Below are 16,720 nucleotides of genomic sequence, written 5' to 3'. Positions count from 1 at the left end.
TTTTTCACATGATTCTTGAACTCATACTTCAAAATTCTTTGAACCAAAATTTTATTCCTTTCCTGTGAATTGTATGATAATTATGGTCACATATCGGAATAATTTTTTGTGATCACTGGTACATTTGAGAGATACATTCTAGAAGAAGAAAATTAATTTCAGAATTTCAATTGGACTTTTTTTCTTTCGAATTTGTTTAATATTGTTGTAGGTTTACCTTTTTCACTTAAGAAATTGAATAGAAAACGCATACAATTTTGATGTTAAATAAGATCCACAACTAAGCAAACTAGACAGCTGCCTAGAGTCGCTAAGCTGAGAAGAAACCGTAAGCAGGCCGTTTCAAAAACTTTAATTCTCTAGTTGGCAAATCAATAAATATGTAAAAAAAAATGTAAATTATATGAATTATAAAATATTAACAATTTATCAAGTATATTAAATCATTTGCCTGTGTGTTTCCCTTTAATCATTGCAATATTTATAAAAAGGAATATCTGTTTCAATAATATTGTAAACAACCATGTGCCCACGTATTGCAATGTCACAATAAATAAATAAAACCAAATATATATTAGCAAGATTAAGAAATAAAAAAAATTATTAGACAAAAATGTGATAAATCATTAAAATGTTAAAAATCTTCTGAAATATGGAATAAAATTTCTCTATTTCATTAAAAGTAGGGTCTCATAATAAAAGTGCATTCCTAGAGCCGCAGAATACCTAAATACGCCAAGACCGTTTATCTATCAACTATTTAGTTCTAAGCGTTTTTGAGTTAGCAACGTCATATGCAAACGGAGTGAAGAACAGATAAATACTTTATCCTTTGAAAGACTTAATATAAATTTTGAAACTATTTTTCGACATTTTTGGTTTAGAGATCATATATAAAACTCATCCATATAGTTTGTTGGATTTTGAGTTAATCCCATGAATATAGATAGACACGGACAGTTAAATCCAAAGAAAATCAACTGATTAATGGACTTTTAACGGAGCCCAAAATTACATTCAGATATAAATTTAGATTATAAGTCCGCATGATAAATTTACTCCATCTAAATCACTGTGTTTTGGAGAAATTATGTTCATATGAACAAGGACTTGCACACATATAGACAGACTGACGGATATTCTTTCCATTATAACTCAAATACGCAATAAGATAAGTGAATGAAATTTGGAATCCAATTTTGTCAACCGAATTGTAGATTGTTATCAAATTTTGAACTTAATTCATCAAAAAGAAGTCTCAGTTTGTCTGTCTGTTTAAAAGTTTATGAACACAATGATTCAAAATCCCGATACATAAAGAACATAAATCAGATACCTGGTATAAACTAACGCTTGACACTATTTGGTACAAAATTGTAGATCAGAGTGCAATTTTGTACCTTTCAGTTCAATTCAGATGTTAAATTCATAGTTTAAAACAACACTAGGGCTACTTTGGAAGACCTCGTAATTTTGAACCGCGGTCAGATGATAAGGACGACACCTGATATGGCATCTTCCCTCCTAACCTCCGCACCACAGAGCGAGATGGCGATTTGGCCCCTACGGATGTAACGTGTACCAAATCTTCTTACACGACGGTTCGGTCGATGGAATCGGGTCTCGAACCTGAAACCGAAACCTTTCTATTAGTCCGCCCCGGCCTGCCAGTTTCGTACCCAATCAATTATTGGTGTACATATGTACATTCAATTTTTCTAAGCCTTCTGCAAAGCTGATCTAAAGCTAAACAAAATGTGTAGTCTTAGGTAAATATACAAGGGCACTGCCCCTCCACTGGTTAAGTATATCTTCGAAATAAATTTTAAACAGCTGGAATGGTATGTAAGAATCTTTCTCGCAAAGTCTATAATAAAGATGTTATTTTCTCTACCAGAATAAAAATTTTGGATTTTGTGCAAGGAAATGACAACCACGAATGCTCAGATTTTTATGTTCAGGGTCTCGGACTTGCGTGTTAGCGCTTTATTGATAAAAACCTAATATGCATTTTGGTCTTTTATTACGTCCCATTTCAACTGAAATTGGGCTACAATTTTAGTCTTTACATTGTATCCTTATATTGTATAGTATAATTGTATTACAAACTCTTTACATTGTATAGTTATTGTGCTCACTTGCTCTAAAAGAAGATCAACGTATATTTTAAAAATGAATTTCGAGCGGAATCTGGTAGAAATATACATATTTGGCAGATTTCATCTATCTAGTTAAAGTGTTTTTGAGTTATTCTGAACTCAGGCAGACACATTGACAGATGGATTGGAAGACATAGTTCTAAAAATGTGTTTTTTTTCGGATTTAGGGAGGTCTGAAAAGTAAAAATTCATCAAAATCTCGTGCTCAAATTTTTTGACAATTGTAATACTTTCACTTTGAGTATTTCGTACACGAGAAAATGGAAGGTGGTAATTGTAATGCAAGAAACGTGATGAATACTTAAAATCAAGTGAAGTTTTTTTCAGTTCTTACTATTAGCTCACACTCTTTCCCTATATATATTTTGTTCCAATTTTCAATCGTTAATAAAATACTTTTTATTCATCCACTCAAATTCATTACATTTTTTTAAACTTTTAGTGGATGACACTTGGTGTTAATACAGTTTTTTTCAAATTTTAATTAATTAATTAAATTTGTCCAGTAATTTCTATTCGGTCGCCAAATGGCCGCCAAGTTCTATTTTACCACTTAATATTGTAATTCTATCTTATGTATATACATATTTATATTAATTGCAATTATTTAATAAAAAGTAATTAAAATTAAAAAAGAAAATTTTGACCTAAGTACGAATCGACTTAATTTTATATATATATATATATATATATATATATATATATATATATATATATATATATATATATATATATATATATATATAATACTTGTTTATTTATCGATCGAGTTTGAGATAGCTACAACAATATAATACATATAACTTTAAAACTTTTAATTAAAATTAAAGCATAGTTGTCAACAATCAGAACATACTGCGCATGCGTGAATTTTCAACGCCGGCGTAACGCAAATGTATGAATTTTCTTCGCAAGTTAGGGTAACGCAATGAAGATTAGAAATTTTATATTTCTTTTATTCTGTTTTATTTTGATTTAAAAGTACCTCAGAATGAATCCGAAAGATCGATTCATTAACAATTTTTAATTTTAAATGGATCAAACACGAAGAAAATGAACAGAATCATTTGAAATAATTGATCGAAAACATGTTAAGCCTAATCTCTTTAGCGTGGGAAAGAAAAACAACTGAAGCTCTACTCATTTGGCGGTCGGGAAATGAAGACTTTGGCGGGAAAGTTAGTTTTTAATTAATAAACAATTAACTACTCAATTAACCTGAACAAATGTCGTATTCCAGACTATAATTTATCCCTGTGCTAAATTTCATCCAATTCCGTTCAGCCGTTCTGGCGTGATTGATTAACAAACATCCATCCATCCATCCAAACTTTCACATTTATAATATTAGTATAGATTATCAAATGTTTTGTTGAATTTGTAGCGTTTTGAATTTTATTAAAGTGGGTCGTGTTTCTGATTTTTCAAACAAGATTTTTACAAAATTTAACCTTGTATATTTATGAAAAGCTTGCAAAATTAAGAAATACATTTCATATGTTTTGCTTCCACAGATATGCAGAATATACATAGTCAAAACATGTTTTTCTTCAACAGTTTCTCAGCAGTGAAGATTTTAGAAATAATTATCTCAGCTAATAAAACTCAAAAAGATGGTTTTATATTATCCTTCATATTTTTTTAAACTTCTCTGACATTTTAAATGCAAAATCCCCTCCCCCATTCCCGAATAATTTATTTATGCATTCTAGTTAAGTACAGTTTCGCGCTAAAATAATTTATTGTCCCAGAGTTAAGTGCTGTGCTTTAGGTTTAATTTATAGTCACCAAGTCTGCTTGCTCCAAAAGCAAGCTCACATAAAATGGATTTATTGTCATGAGTTGCGAGTTGTCTTGGAGTTGAAATATTTATGTATCTCATCCAAGATCAGCTATAAAAAATGTCCATGACATTCATTAAAGTTTTGCGATCAAAACATATTATAATATGTCTTATTTAAGTTAAACGTTAAATCTCTGGTTAAAGCGGTGATGTCTGAAGTTGTTTTTATGTGAAATAGTTGGATTTATTGGAAAATTTATTTGCAGTGTTAAGATAGCCCATCTGTTTTTGTCTTTTATTACTTTCTCGTATACGTAGTATAGAGAAAGTATGGTAATCATAAAAAAAAATTCGAACTCGAGATTTTGACGGAACTCCATGTTTTAAACCACCTTGAGTTCGAAAAATGAATGTTAAGCTAATGTCTATCTGTCTGCCTGTGACAACGATAACTCAAAAACTCTTTGATGATTGAGACTGATGTAATTTAGTATATGGTCTTTATACCAAATTTGTAGATTTCTATAAAAATTTGAGTAAAATCTGTTGAGAGGAAGTCCACATCATCGGTTATTCGAATATAAGTTATGATAATTACAAAACGAAGAGAGCTAGATGGATAAGATTCTGTACAGAGATTTAACATTTATAGTGTAGATACCTGCCAAATTTTGAGCCAAACTGTTTGACTGTTTGTCAGTCTGTATTTTCAGAAACATGTAAACTAGATAGTTCAAAAATGGTTGACTTAAATATATCAAATTTGCAGTTTTGTTTAAATTTTTGTTACAAGTGCAGTTTTGTTTTAAATTTTTCTTTCAATCAATTGAGGAAAACATGTCTAAAACAAAAAATTTTGGATACTATTAAAGCATGCCAGGGATTAATCCCCAAATAATTGGCAAAAAAAAATGACACGATAGATTCAGTAAAAAAATGCTAAATTCACGCCAAGAGTTAATATCTCGTAACTATTGCACGCCAATGCCCTGTAAGGCGTTCTCCAGTTTATTAGAGAGTATGAAAAACCATTTTTGGGAGATCAGTTCCGCTGGTTTTTACACTGAGCTTTATATTTTTTGTCTAGAAAAAAATGCAATTGCACTAATTATTATTTACTTTTGATGTCCAAGAAAGTCATTATTTACTATTCATTTCTGTTTTCAAATGAAACTTAGAATTTTGAAATTCAGTCATCAAATTGATGGTTAAGGCTTTAACTAGGCAAAATATATTTGACCAAGAAACAAGCTCTAAATTTCAAGTTTCTTCGATTTCTACTATGTAAAATAGTTAATTCATTTTCAGTATATTTGAAAATAGGATTACTTTTCATTAGTTTGCTTGAAAATACAAAAACAGATGATGATCTCTTTGTATGGGCGGTATTAGTTCTTTCTTTACCAAATGAGGGCTTCTCTCTGCGTACTGTATTACACACATATTGAAATATTAACGTATCTCAATTGCTCCGCATAGTGGAATGTATATGTTTTATCATTACAAAATAGATAGTTTACTTCTTGTCTTACTGTTTAGTTACAAGAATAAATAAATTGATAATGAAAGAAGATAGAAACTGTAACTCAACAGTAGGCAAAAAATTCATTCACGTAATATAAAAGTTGACAATCAAAATTTTAAATGATTATTTTTTAAATTTATACTCTTTCATTATAATATTTAAAACAGAAAAAAAATATTTTTTTTCGTATATGTAAAAATATAAAAGTAAATAAAGCGAAAGTGCAGTTATAAGTAGAAAATTCAACATCTAGATTTTGACGAATCTACACGTTTTAGATCTCTTTGAGTCCGAAAGATATCATTTTTAGTTATATCTATCTGTTTGTTCTAAATAAAGAAAAATTTGTTTGGCGTCTTTATACCAAAACTATGAATCTGAAATTTCATATCAGTATCATATCTACTCTAAAACTGTAAATCTGTATTAAAAATTTCATATGTTATTTCTATACCAAAACAGCAAATCTGTATTAAAAATTTTTCGCATGTACTCAGTACCGAAACCATAAATCTGTATAGAAAGTTTCGTATGGAAGCTCTCTATCAGAACTATAAATCGTTATTGAAAATTCCTTATGGAATCTCTACACAGAAACTACTGATCTGCATTAAATTTTGTATGCAATCCTTCAAATAATAGATTGTCTATTTGTGTATAATTGAATATGGTAACTCAAAGAAACAAAAAAAAAAAAATGATAAATAAATTTTGGATGGACAAAAGTTTAGACCTATATAAAATTTTTTATCATGTAGGTAAAAATGTATAATCGATTCGCTATTTGATTCTAAGAAACTACATACAAAACATAGCTTACTTCCAAGTATACGAGAAAAACTGATGGGCAAATACTCTAATTGGTTACTTTACCGAACAAAATGAATGCTTTTCTATAATGAAAATACTAGATTTTTTAAACCTCTATAAAATTATAGAAATCAATGATTCATTCACATTTCTGCAATCAAATTCAATTAAATATTTAACAATCAGTTGGATAGAATATTTGGATGGAAACATAAATTAAAACCATATTAATTAATGTTAAATAATTTGTTTTTTAAGGTTTGAGAAGCAAATACTTACCACATTCATTGCTCGGTTCAACTGTAAGAAAAAAAGGAAAGAAAAAAGAAATTAACAAACAGATATTTCAGGCAGACACAGGAAAATAAATGCTTTAAACAGTAAGAAAAAATAATGAAAAATAAATAAATAATAACTTGCAGTTATCGAATACATAAGTTCTATATTAGTCATAATATTTATTAAATTTCATTTTCTTCTAATCTGAATAATTTAATTTTTAACTCTTTATAATAAATGGCTACCTTATTACTCTATTATAAGACCACGAAATTATTATTTTTTAAATTATATAGTAAGCTACTCTATCTCCTCTGATTGGAACTGTTATCTCTTAATAACGTCAGAAACCACAAAAAACTAGCCAACTTCAGTGAGCGGCACATAATACTAATTTAGTCGTATCAACAAGTTTGAAAACTGCATTTTATTACAATACAAAGAAAATTTTATTTTAAACTATGCTTTTACAATAAAGATAAAGCCTCCTGATTACATGTTAAAATTAATTGGAGAAATCTGCTTAGTAACTGATATAGCCAGCTCTGTCAAAGTTTCAGCTTACGAAATTTCTCTGAAAATGGCACAGAGGGACAGGTGATCATTGATGACGTATCCGGGGTTTATGAGCTGCTTCCACAGACAATAAAATGTAACAATATTGGTACTATGGTTATGGGTGGGAGACTTTGTCGAAGGTTTTTAACCTTATAGAGAATGTATCTTGAAGTAGTATTTTTGAAATTTCTCTCACAAATGCATGATTTTGGAGCACTGGCGACCACTGATGTTTCATCAAGGCATTATGAGATTTCATATGAAATAAAAATCAGCGGAAACGGTGCATTGATTGTGGATATGAAATTCTCTAAATTATTATATCTTTACTTCTTTTAATACAGGAAAGTAGTAGTTCTGAGATTTCTTCCGCAACTAGAAAACGGAGGAACCTGCGACTATTGATGACAGATTAGGAGATCACGAGTTTTCATATGAAATAAAAATCAGCATAAACGGTGCAGATTGTGACTGGGGGAATCTTTAAAATTATTGTACCTTTGCTTCCTTTAATACAAGGAAGTAGTAGTTCTGAGATTTCCCCAAAAGTTGAAAACGGAGGGACCTGGTGACTATTGATGTCAGATTATGAGATCATGGGTTTTCATATGAAATAAAAATCAACATAAACGGTGCAGAGATTGTGGCTGGGGATCTTCAAAATTATTGTACCTTTACTCCCTTTAATACAGGGAAGTAGTAATTGGAGATTTTTCACGAAACTAGAAACAGGAGGGAGACAAGCGTCAATTGATGACGCATTATGATATCACAAGCTTTCATATGAAATAAAAATCGGCAAACTCGGACTAGTATATGTCGCTGGAGAAAACGATTTGGCAATTATTTTAACTTTATACATATTAATAAAATTCTTTAATCATATAATGCAGTCAGAATCTAACCAGAGTCTAGCACCCTAATGGTGATGACGCAGCGTCTATCTGTCGCATTCTTGTTCCTCCAGGTGAGCTCCAAACTGAAGAGCTTGGTCGTGGATCTTGTGAGTGCCACCTCATCCATGATGTATACGATGCCCGTCTTGGGGGTCACTCCGAAGATGCGGTTACCCAGGAGTGCTTTGTTCGAATCTCTCACGATGCGAAAGAAGTAACCTTCGTGGGGCAATACCTCCATAGGCTGGACGACCTAGAAAACATATAGGCTATATAAATTCCTTATCTTCGATTGCTGCATAGTTCAATACTGCATACAGAATAGTCATAACAGAATGGGAAATTTTAATGTGGAATATGATTTCCTGCCGAAATATTATTTAGATTATTTATCCAGAAAATTTATGTCATGCTGGTTCATTTTTTAAATTAATATTTTAAATCGTTAACATATTGCGTATGGGTTTCTCGTTTTCAGCAGGCCTAACGTTGTGGCCGTGTCATGAAATATCTCGTTTTCATATTATTTCGGCTAAATTGATGCATAGCGAACCATAGGCAAATATTTAGCATATTAAGGAGCACAAAGAAAGCTGTAAGACATGCGCCTGGGACCACACGTTCTTGGGCAAAATTGTACGTTCTAAAAGAAAGAAGCAATAACAGATGGGACAGACAACACGAGAGACCTCATGAGCGGTCCGTAACAGATGGAACGCAAAATACGAGAAAATTCGCGGGCTGTCTTTAATGCCTTAAATACTGCTGCAAATTGTGCCGAACATCATTGCACAAGGGAATATGCTTTACGAAATATCTCGCTCTAAAGCATTGGAAATAAATAATAGTTAAAATGTAAAAATAAAACTTATATAATAAATACATGTGTAAAATATATAGTGATAATTAATATTTTATGTAAATATAATACCAAATGCAAATTAAAAATGTGCATATATACATCCTATTACTTGTCAAGCATACTTCTAGATCTAGAGCGTCCAAGAATGTGCGGGGGCCCTGGGAGCACGCAGAGCGCCGTACGTAGGGATTGATATACCGGACCAAAATTCCAATACCGGTATTCGGTATTTTTTAAATCTTAATACCGGGATACCGGTTTTAATACCGGTATTAAAAATTTTGGAAAAAGAAAGAAAACACAGGTGTTTCTTTTTTTTATTTGCCAGTTTTGTTAGAGAGTGTAAATATCACAGAAAATAATTTGTAACTTATAAATTATAATAGTATATAATCACAAAAAAGAAAAGAAACATCTTATTTATTTAAATCACAAAAAAAGTGTAAATATCACTATTCAGTTTGTGGTACTATTACAAATTTTTGAAATGTGATCTAAAAAAACATAATGCATCAATTGTACTGTCATTTAGCCTGAGAAGCAATTTTGTGTGAAAATTACCAGCTGTCGAAAACGCTCTTTCGGCATCTACGCTAGTTGGTGGTACTGTTAGCAATGCGCGATATACTTTTTCCAAGTATTTACCTCTAAATCCCTCATCTTCAAATAAATCGATTTCTCGTCGGATGGTTTTGAATGTAGCTGATTTCTGTATTGTATTTTAGTTTGTTGAAATTTTTTTATTTATCGCTAATTCTAATTTTTGTTCGAGAGACAATTCCTTTTCACTATCGACAGTAGTGACATCATAATCTTCGATAACTGAACCGAATTCTGAATGTGGATAGGTTTGTGGGAAAAATTTTTTTAAGAAACTTTACTCTAACTTAATCAGATTTGAATTGGTTATTTTCTTTTCTTCTTTTCATTTTCTTTTTTAAAATCATTAGAATTATGTAAATACCATAAGACATTTACTATTTCGGTATGCCTTTCTTCTGTGCGATTTTTCAATGTAATATTTAATTCTTGAGATACTAATGTGTGCTGTTCTTTCAGTGACTGCAACATGAAATTTATTGTTGCATTATCTGTTAATAAATTAGAATCTCTCCGACATAATGCCTCAATAGTCAGTTTTATTGGAAATAGAGCTGATATAGTTCTGGATATTAAGTCGAATTCAGTATCTGAAAAATTAATTTACAGGTTTAAGTCGATTATTTCTTTTTGGATTGGATTTCTCAGTTTCAAAAATCGTTCCATCATTAGGAGTAAACTGTTCCAACGTGTTTTAGAATCTAATATTAACATATATTCTGTTTTATTTTCAGTTAGTATATATTTTAGTAATATATCCTTTTTATAGGGGAACGTTTAAATATTTTAACAATTTTTCGAACTTTATAAATTATAGGAAGCAATTCTTGATAGGTTAACATTTCATCCTCATTAGCAATATCTTCTTCAACGATTACATTGTCATTATCTTCATTGTCAATATCACTCTCACTCTTAGTCTTTTCAAAGTTGGAATCCGAAGTTTCTATATCCACAATATTTGGATTCTTCTGTTCTTTATATTTTTGGTATAATACATCTATTATTCCTAATTGAACTCCATGTGCATAGCACAACTGCTGATTTGCACCAATCAACTTTCCAACTTTTTTCATAATTGTTGCTCCATCAGTCGTTATGGATACAATATCTTTTTTCAGGGATAATCCATGTTTCGCTAATTTAGATTTAAGCAATTCATTAAGCCATTCATTAGTTAATTAATTTCGCCCGTTAGGGAGACATAAAAACAAAAACGTATACTATATTGCTATGTTCGCGATACCTGAACATATAGTGGAGACAATTTAAAAAATTTCTAGTAAATACCGAAAAACCGGTATTTAAACTTGTGAATACCGGTATTACAAAATTGTACAAATGGCTCAAAATACCGGTATTCGGTATCCCGGTATATCGGTATTGCAATCCATAGCCGTACGCAATGTGTTAAGCTAAGGGATTTAAAAACTGACTATCACGCATTAAATACTTTGATATAAACGTTTACAGAAATAAATCACCATACCTGGAAGAGTTAAAGTATAGATTTGTATTAAACGGAGTTCCTACACTGGTTCCTAATAATGACTTTGATAAATAGGAATACCTTAATAATTTTTATCATAAAATCTTTGTTTTGCGACTTCAAATACTTTTTCAATAATCAATAATTTTCGAAGTGGAACGTTACCCGTCGATGATATTTAATTCTAATAAACAAAGTTTATTAATAACATTTCTTAAAATTATTCACAAGTCTTCGGGGAAGAATTATTTTTTTTTTTAAATTCACCAGCCTACTTAATAATCCAACTTAAAATTGTCAATCCCTAATATTAAATGAAAATCCAGAAGTCTCAATTTAGATATGTTCGTTTAAATAATTTTAATATAATATGGTTTATGGTCTGGATATATGAAAGAATGTGATGCAGTTTGCGAGATGAACAAATGATATAAAATATTTTAATAAACAGATTGCTGACCTAAAGTTACTAAATCTGGAATAAAGTTACTTCTTGATTTAAAAATGCCCATTCAGAGGAATATTTACAAAATTTGTGTTAAACTTTTAATTCACAATTAATCAATATGTTAGCATTTTTCTTTATTAACTTCGTTGTTTATTACAGCTCAATTTTTTTTTCTATAATCTAGATAAATTTTTTGGGTTATTTTTAACTTTGCAGAATGGTCACAAAATAACCTTTCTTACTAGGAGGCATTTGCAGCTAAAACTAAATGAAGAAAATGAATCCAAATTTCATATACAGATGGAAGACTTACGGAGATGAAGTGATTCAGATTTGTTACAAAAAATGTTGATAGCAGACATTTTGGCTCTATTGGAGCGAAAACGAGTCGATAATTATATTGAACTCGCAAAAGTGTAAGTATGCAAAATTTCATTAAATTTTGAGTGAAAAGAATTCTTGTATAAGAATGAATGTTACAATGTAAAAGTCATAGAAATATTCTTTAATTAAATAACATTAAGAGGTCATGTGTCAAGTGCAGCATTTTTAATCTGCTGGCGTTTTCGGTGTATAAAATATTTTATCAGAACCGTTTTGTATAACTTCTTATGTGTTATGTGTGTGGAATTTACCCCCCCCCCATTCATCCTACAATAGTTATATGAATTTTTTTGTGTGCGTTTTCTTTTTCTTTTTATTATTTGCTAGTGCTCCCAAGCACTTAAAATTATTCTATGATTACATTGTATTTTACAATCATACTAATCATTGTTTTAATTATTGCATTTCCGCACATGCACGTTGATACAATATTCGATATGTTTTTATGTACAATTTAATAATGATGCATACTTAACAGTAAATTTTTTTAAATAATGTTATGAGAGAAAAATTAAACTGAATATTATTATAGTACAATATTGTGATTTGAATCTTTAATATTTTTTAAGCAGATTTCTATAGGAAGATTACCTATTGCAATGGTTCTCATGACAAGACATCCCTTAAAAATACATCCCTTCAAAAAAGATGCTTTCTCTCTCTTGCTTATATTTGCAAAATATAAAAGAATACCTAGATTTTATATTTTGCTTTTTATATTTAACTTTTACTAAGTTGTTTTCGTTGGTTTTCATTAGGTAGATTCCTATAGGAAGACTACCAATTGCAAAGGTTCTCATGACACGATTTCGTAAAAATTTCTTCAATTCTTCACCAATTATGTTCCTTAGAACACAAAAACACCCGTTCAAAAGTTTATATATATAAGTATAACCCTTTGCCCATATTATCTTGCGAACAGGTTAAACTAAAATAATTTTGTTTGGATTTTAACTGGCTTGGAATATGTTGCTAGAGATGTAAAAATCTCGGTCGAGTTCTTAAATGGTCAAAGGAGGTAGTGGAAATAGCTAGGTTACGTACTGGACATTTCAAAGGCATGAAGATCTCACGAACCAATATAAAATCCTATCCCATCTGCAAGTACTGTCCCCATTCGCAACTAACTCCAGATCATGCTTTTGACTGCCAGGCCATTATCGGTTCCCTCTTTCAATTTGGAGCACCCCCAATCGAAATCCTCCCTAGTCATCGGGCTCCAGAACTTGCAGATCTTGTCACCAAGGCTTTTGGAGAACTAATCTTTTGCACTAGCACTGTATGCATAGACACGACAACAACAACAACAGGTAGTGGAAATGGTGGGGATTGAAACTTTCAATTCGCTATAACTTTCTTAATACTGAAGATGGAAAAATATATCCATTTTTCCAAATAAACGCCTCATTAAGACGAACAACTTTTATATTTAAAGTGTTTCGATAACTATGATACCTTAGAAGTTAGAGGCTGAAAAGTGATTTTCTAGCTCTGATTTTGACTGTTTCTAACATCAACAATTTATGCTGCCAGATAGTAAGTTAGATGTAGAGGAATCTATCTTTGCCTTCTAGCTTGACGAGAGGAATTTTTTTAATTATACTTCATTCTTTGCCTGCATATGAACTAAATAACTCAAGGACAAAACCATTGATAGGAACAGGAATCGAGCCAGAGAAGGACATTTGTTAGATTTAATCTATTCTAATTCTTAAAGGACATAATATATTATATCAGAGACAGGTAACTTGATTTATTGTCCTGGTTGTAAAAAAATGATACAAGATGATAGGTTTAAACTTTCTAACTCTTGTATAGAATTTAAATTAATGATGGTACGATCCAGTTCCATCATTAATTTAAAGAATCCAGTTCCATCATTAATTTAAAGAATCCAGTTCCATCATAATAAAAAGAATACTTTAAAAATAACATTTATTACGACGAACACACTTTAAGAATATATTTACAGTTTCAGATTTAAGCCTTACAGTGTGGATGCTTGTCCTATAACACCTACAGTAAAAGTAATGTCCACACGCATAGCATTATACGCAATCCCAAGACAAATAGCAACAAAAAGCCTATATGCTCTGTTAACATTCGGCAGATCTGAAAGGTGCCCCAAAATTAACGCAAGATGCGAATTTGCTACCCATTGTACAGTAAAGTGTTGGCAATTCTTTTAAAAAAAGCATTTGATTGACAGCTGACAGCTGATAGTTTAAGGTTAGTAAAATTGGAGTGTTCCACGATACAACAACGTGTTAATACAAGATTTGAAATAAATAATAATAAAAAAAACCCAGATCCTTAAATTGATATATTTTTATTGAATCGTAAAGTACGCAGGATAGGGTTATGAATGGAATAACATAAAGGGCAATTGGCCTATACGGTTTTGCTGGCACATAACGCTCTTCTGCCGAAATTTTCCATGATCATTTTGTATACATGTGGCTGAATTTTGTTGATGTAGCGTTGAATTTTCTTCAATACTCGCTCGCTTATGGATTTGTTGGCATAGACCTTTGACTACAAATAAACCTTTGAAATAAAATAAAACCTTCAAATAAATAATAAAAAAGAAATACAATGGTGTTAAATCCCACGATATAGAGAGCCAATTCTCTAATTTTCGAACTATGGCCACCAGACTTTCATTATTTTTGAACTGTTGTTCAACAATGAAAATACATTGTGCTACAGTTAACGCTCCATTTTTTACTAACCCTAACTATTAGCTGTCAAATGATTTTTTTAAATAGGGTTGCGAACATTTTACTGCATGAATGGCGGCAAATTCAAATCTTGCATTAATTTTGGGACACCGCTTTACATATCAGCTATGGCTATCATATAGACAAAATCATATAATTTCGATTAGATAACTGTGAACTTATATGTCAAATGAAACGATAAACTGAAAGCAATGTCATAAAACTTTCAAGAAAGAGTGTTTTGAATCTTATAATAAAAATTACGAGAGGTAATATGAATTTAGAAAAGAATGCAAGATTTACAAACAGTTACGAGCAGAATGAATGAATTTCGTATACTTTTCTTAAATAAAATTTATTTATCTGGTTTGGTGTAATTATGATTGGGAAAAGGTCTTTAATCGAGAAATGGTATTTAATCTGAACTCATAGTGATCTCTTTTCGGCATTATTCAAAAAAGGACACTATTTTAAAGTTTATTAAAACTGAATATTACCATTTACTATCAATAAGGAAATAATATACATTTTAATTATTACATTTACTGACCTGTATATTGTATTTTATACATAAAATTAAATATCATACAAAATTTTTAATAATTATTTCTGTACAAATACTTAGCGTTATTCGTCACATGGAAATATTAATTGGTCGCGGCTTAAATATCATAAAATGAGATTACTTTATGTTTTTGCTTCAAATTAATTCCTTATTACTTGGAAACCAGTCTTAACTTTTGCCTTTATTTCGAATTAAACATTTTTATTTTTGTTCCAAATTCAGTATACCTAATATCAATTTATATCTCAAAAACTAATTTATTATTGTGAAAACCACTATCTTCTTTTAGAGAGAATTATTACATGTTTTTAGATGTAGTAATAATAACATTCGTCATCTAAAAACACTAAACTGCTCCAAGTTAATTTTGATTTTGATGTACAGGAGAAAGCAGAAGGTCAAACAATCCTGATTTTTTTTAATACAGGAATTGATTTTTCCCGCTTGTAATTTATGTAAAGAACTCTACTTGAATATCGTTTAGAAGTTTTGCTGTTCCCATGAGAAATAGAACAAACGCCCAAGGACAGGGGATATTACGAGAAACGATAAGGTATCATTACTTTGTGATGAATGGGAAAAACTAAAGGCAATTCTATCCTTCAACAAAATGATTCAAAATATTTAATATAAATGGGGCAGAACTGACTGTTAAATGATTGATTGTCTTTAGACTGAAGATCATTTTTGTAATTCTTTTTATAGTAAATTTTCGGGAGCACAGATAATCCATGTTAGTTTCACTCTGATGTTATTACTATTCATCAGTTTTGACTGAGAAATTCGAAATTATCATCGTTAAAATCGAAGAGTGTTGACTTTTAGGGTTTTTACAATTACGTATCAGGGATAATCACACATTGAATATTCACACCCCCCCACCGAAGAACATGGATAAAATCTGAATGACCGCTTCACATTGGTGGGTATTAATGTTGAATCCCAAGAGCTATCACCGGCGACGGTACAGCTCTTCCCATGGGAAGCATGTCCCGTTCTCGGTAAGAGGTAGTCGACCCCACATCATTTCTATATCCCCCCGTGTAGCGAAAACCAACCACCATGTCGGAAGCTTCTCATCCTCATCTGAGGTCCTTTCAGGGTGGGATATGTATCCGAGATAAATAAATTTAGTGCATATATATTGATTAGTTTAGAGACCTTATTTTTGATTATTCACACTGGTAATCAAAAGATGTTCCTGGATGTTATCAATTGAGTAAACTGATTATCCAGATAAGCTGGAAATTATTGTTATGTAAAAAAGAGCGTCGTTCTTTCATCCGAATAAGAGTTTGAATTGATTATCTAGATACTAAAGATTTTATTTTAAATTTTGATTACCCGAGCTCATTAACTTCCTCCAAATCAGTAACTTTTTCATATTATAAACCCAATTTGATATGAATTTTTTTAATTTACCACAAACGTATTTAACACTAATATTAATCTATAAATTTTAATTTCTCAAACATTTCAAAAGCATAAGATATCATGTTGAGTTTTGGCCTAAGAAAAAAAAATCACTATACATATTCAATACCAATTAGTGATGCCTATTTCTCTGGACTTATCAAAGAAACTGTATTTAAAATTGAAAGTGATTTTTGTGAAAATGTTCGCATAAAATATGAATACCTAC

At 30.6% G+C, this 16,720-nt stretch overlaps 1 protein-coding gene across 2 annotated transcripts in view; it reads right to left on the bottom strand.

Annotated features, from left to right (window-relative positions):
- LOC129975046 (proto-oncogene tyrosine-protein kinase receptor Ret-like) overlaps positions 1-16,720 on the bottom strand; it is an 84,496-nt gene that overhangs the window by 46,453 nt on the left and 21,323 nt on the right. For both annotated transcript variants that reach the window (XM_056087918.1, XM_056087919.1), the window contains 2 exons: positions 8,020-8,263; positions 6,557-6,577 (listed from right to left, as the gene is read on the bottom strand). In XM_056087918.1, coding sequence (XP_055943893.1) covers positions 6,557-6,577; positions 8,020-8,263 — 265 coding nt within the window. The remainder of the gene's footprint in view (positions 1-6,556; positions 6,578-8,019; positions 8,264-16,720) is intronic.

Source organism: Argiope bruennichi, chromosome 7 (assembly GCF_947563725.1).
Source record: "Argiope bruennichi chromosome 7, qqArgBrue1.1, whole genome shotgun sequence".
NCBI classification, from domain to species: domain Eukaryota; kingdom Metazoa; phylum Arthropoda; class Arachnida; order Araneae; family Araneidae; genus Argiope; species Argiope bruennichi.
The sequence above is the reverse complement of the archived record's forward strand: the minus strand, read 5'-3'. Positions and strand labels throughout refer to the sequence as shown.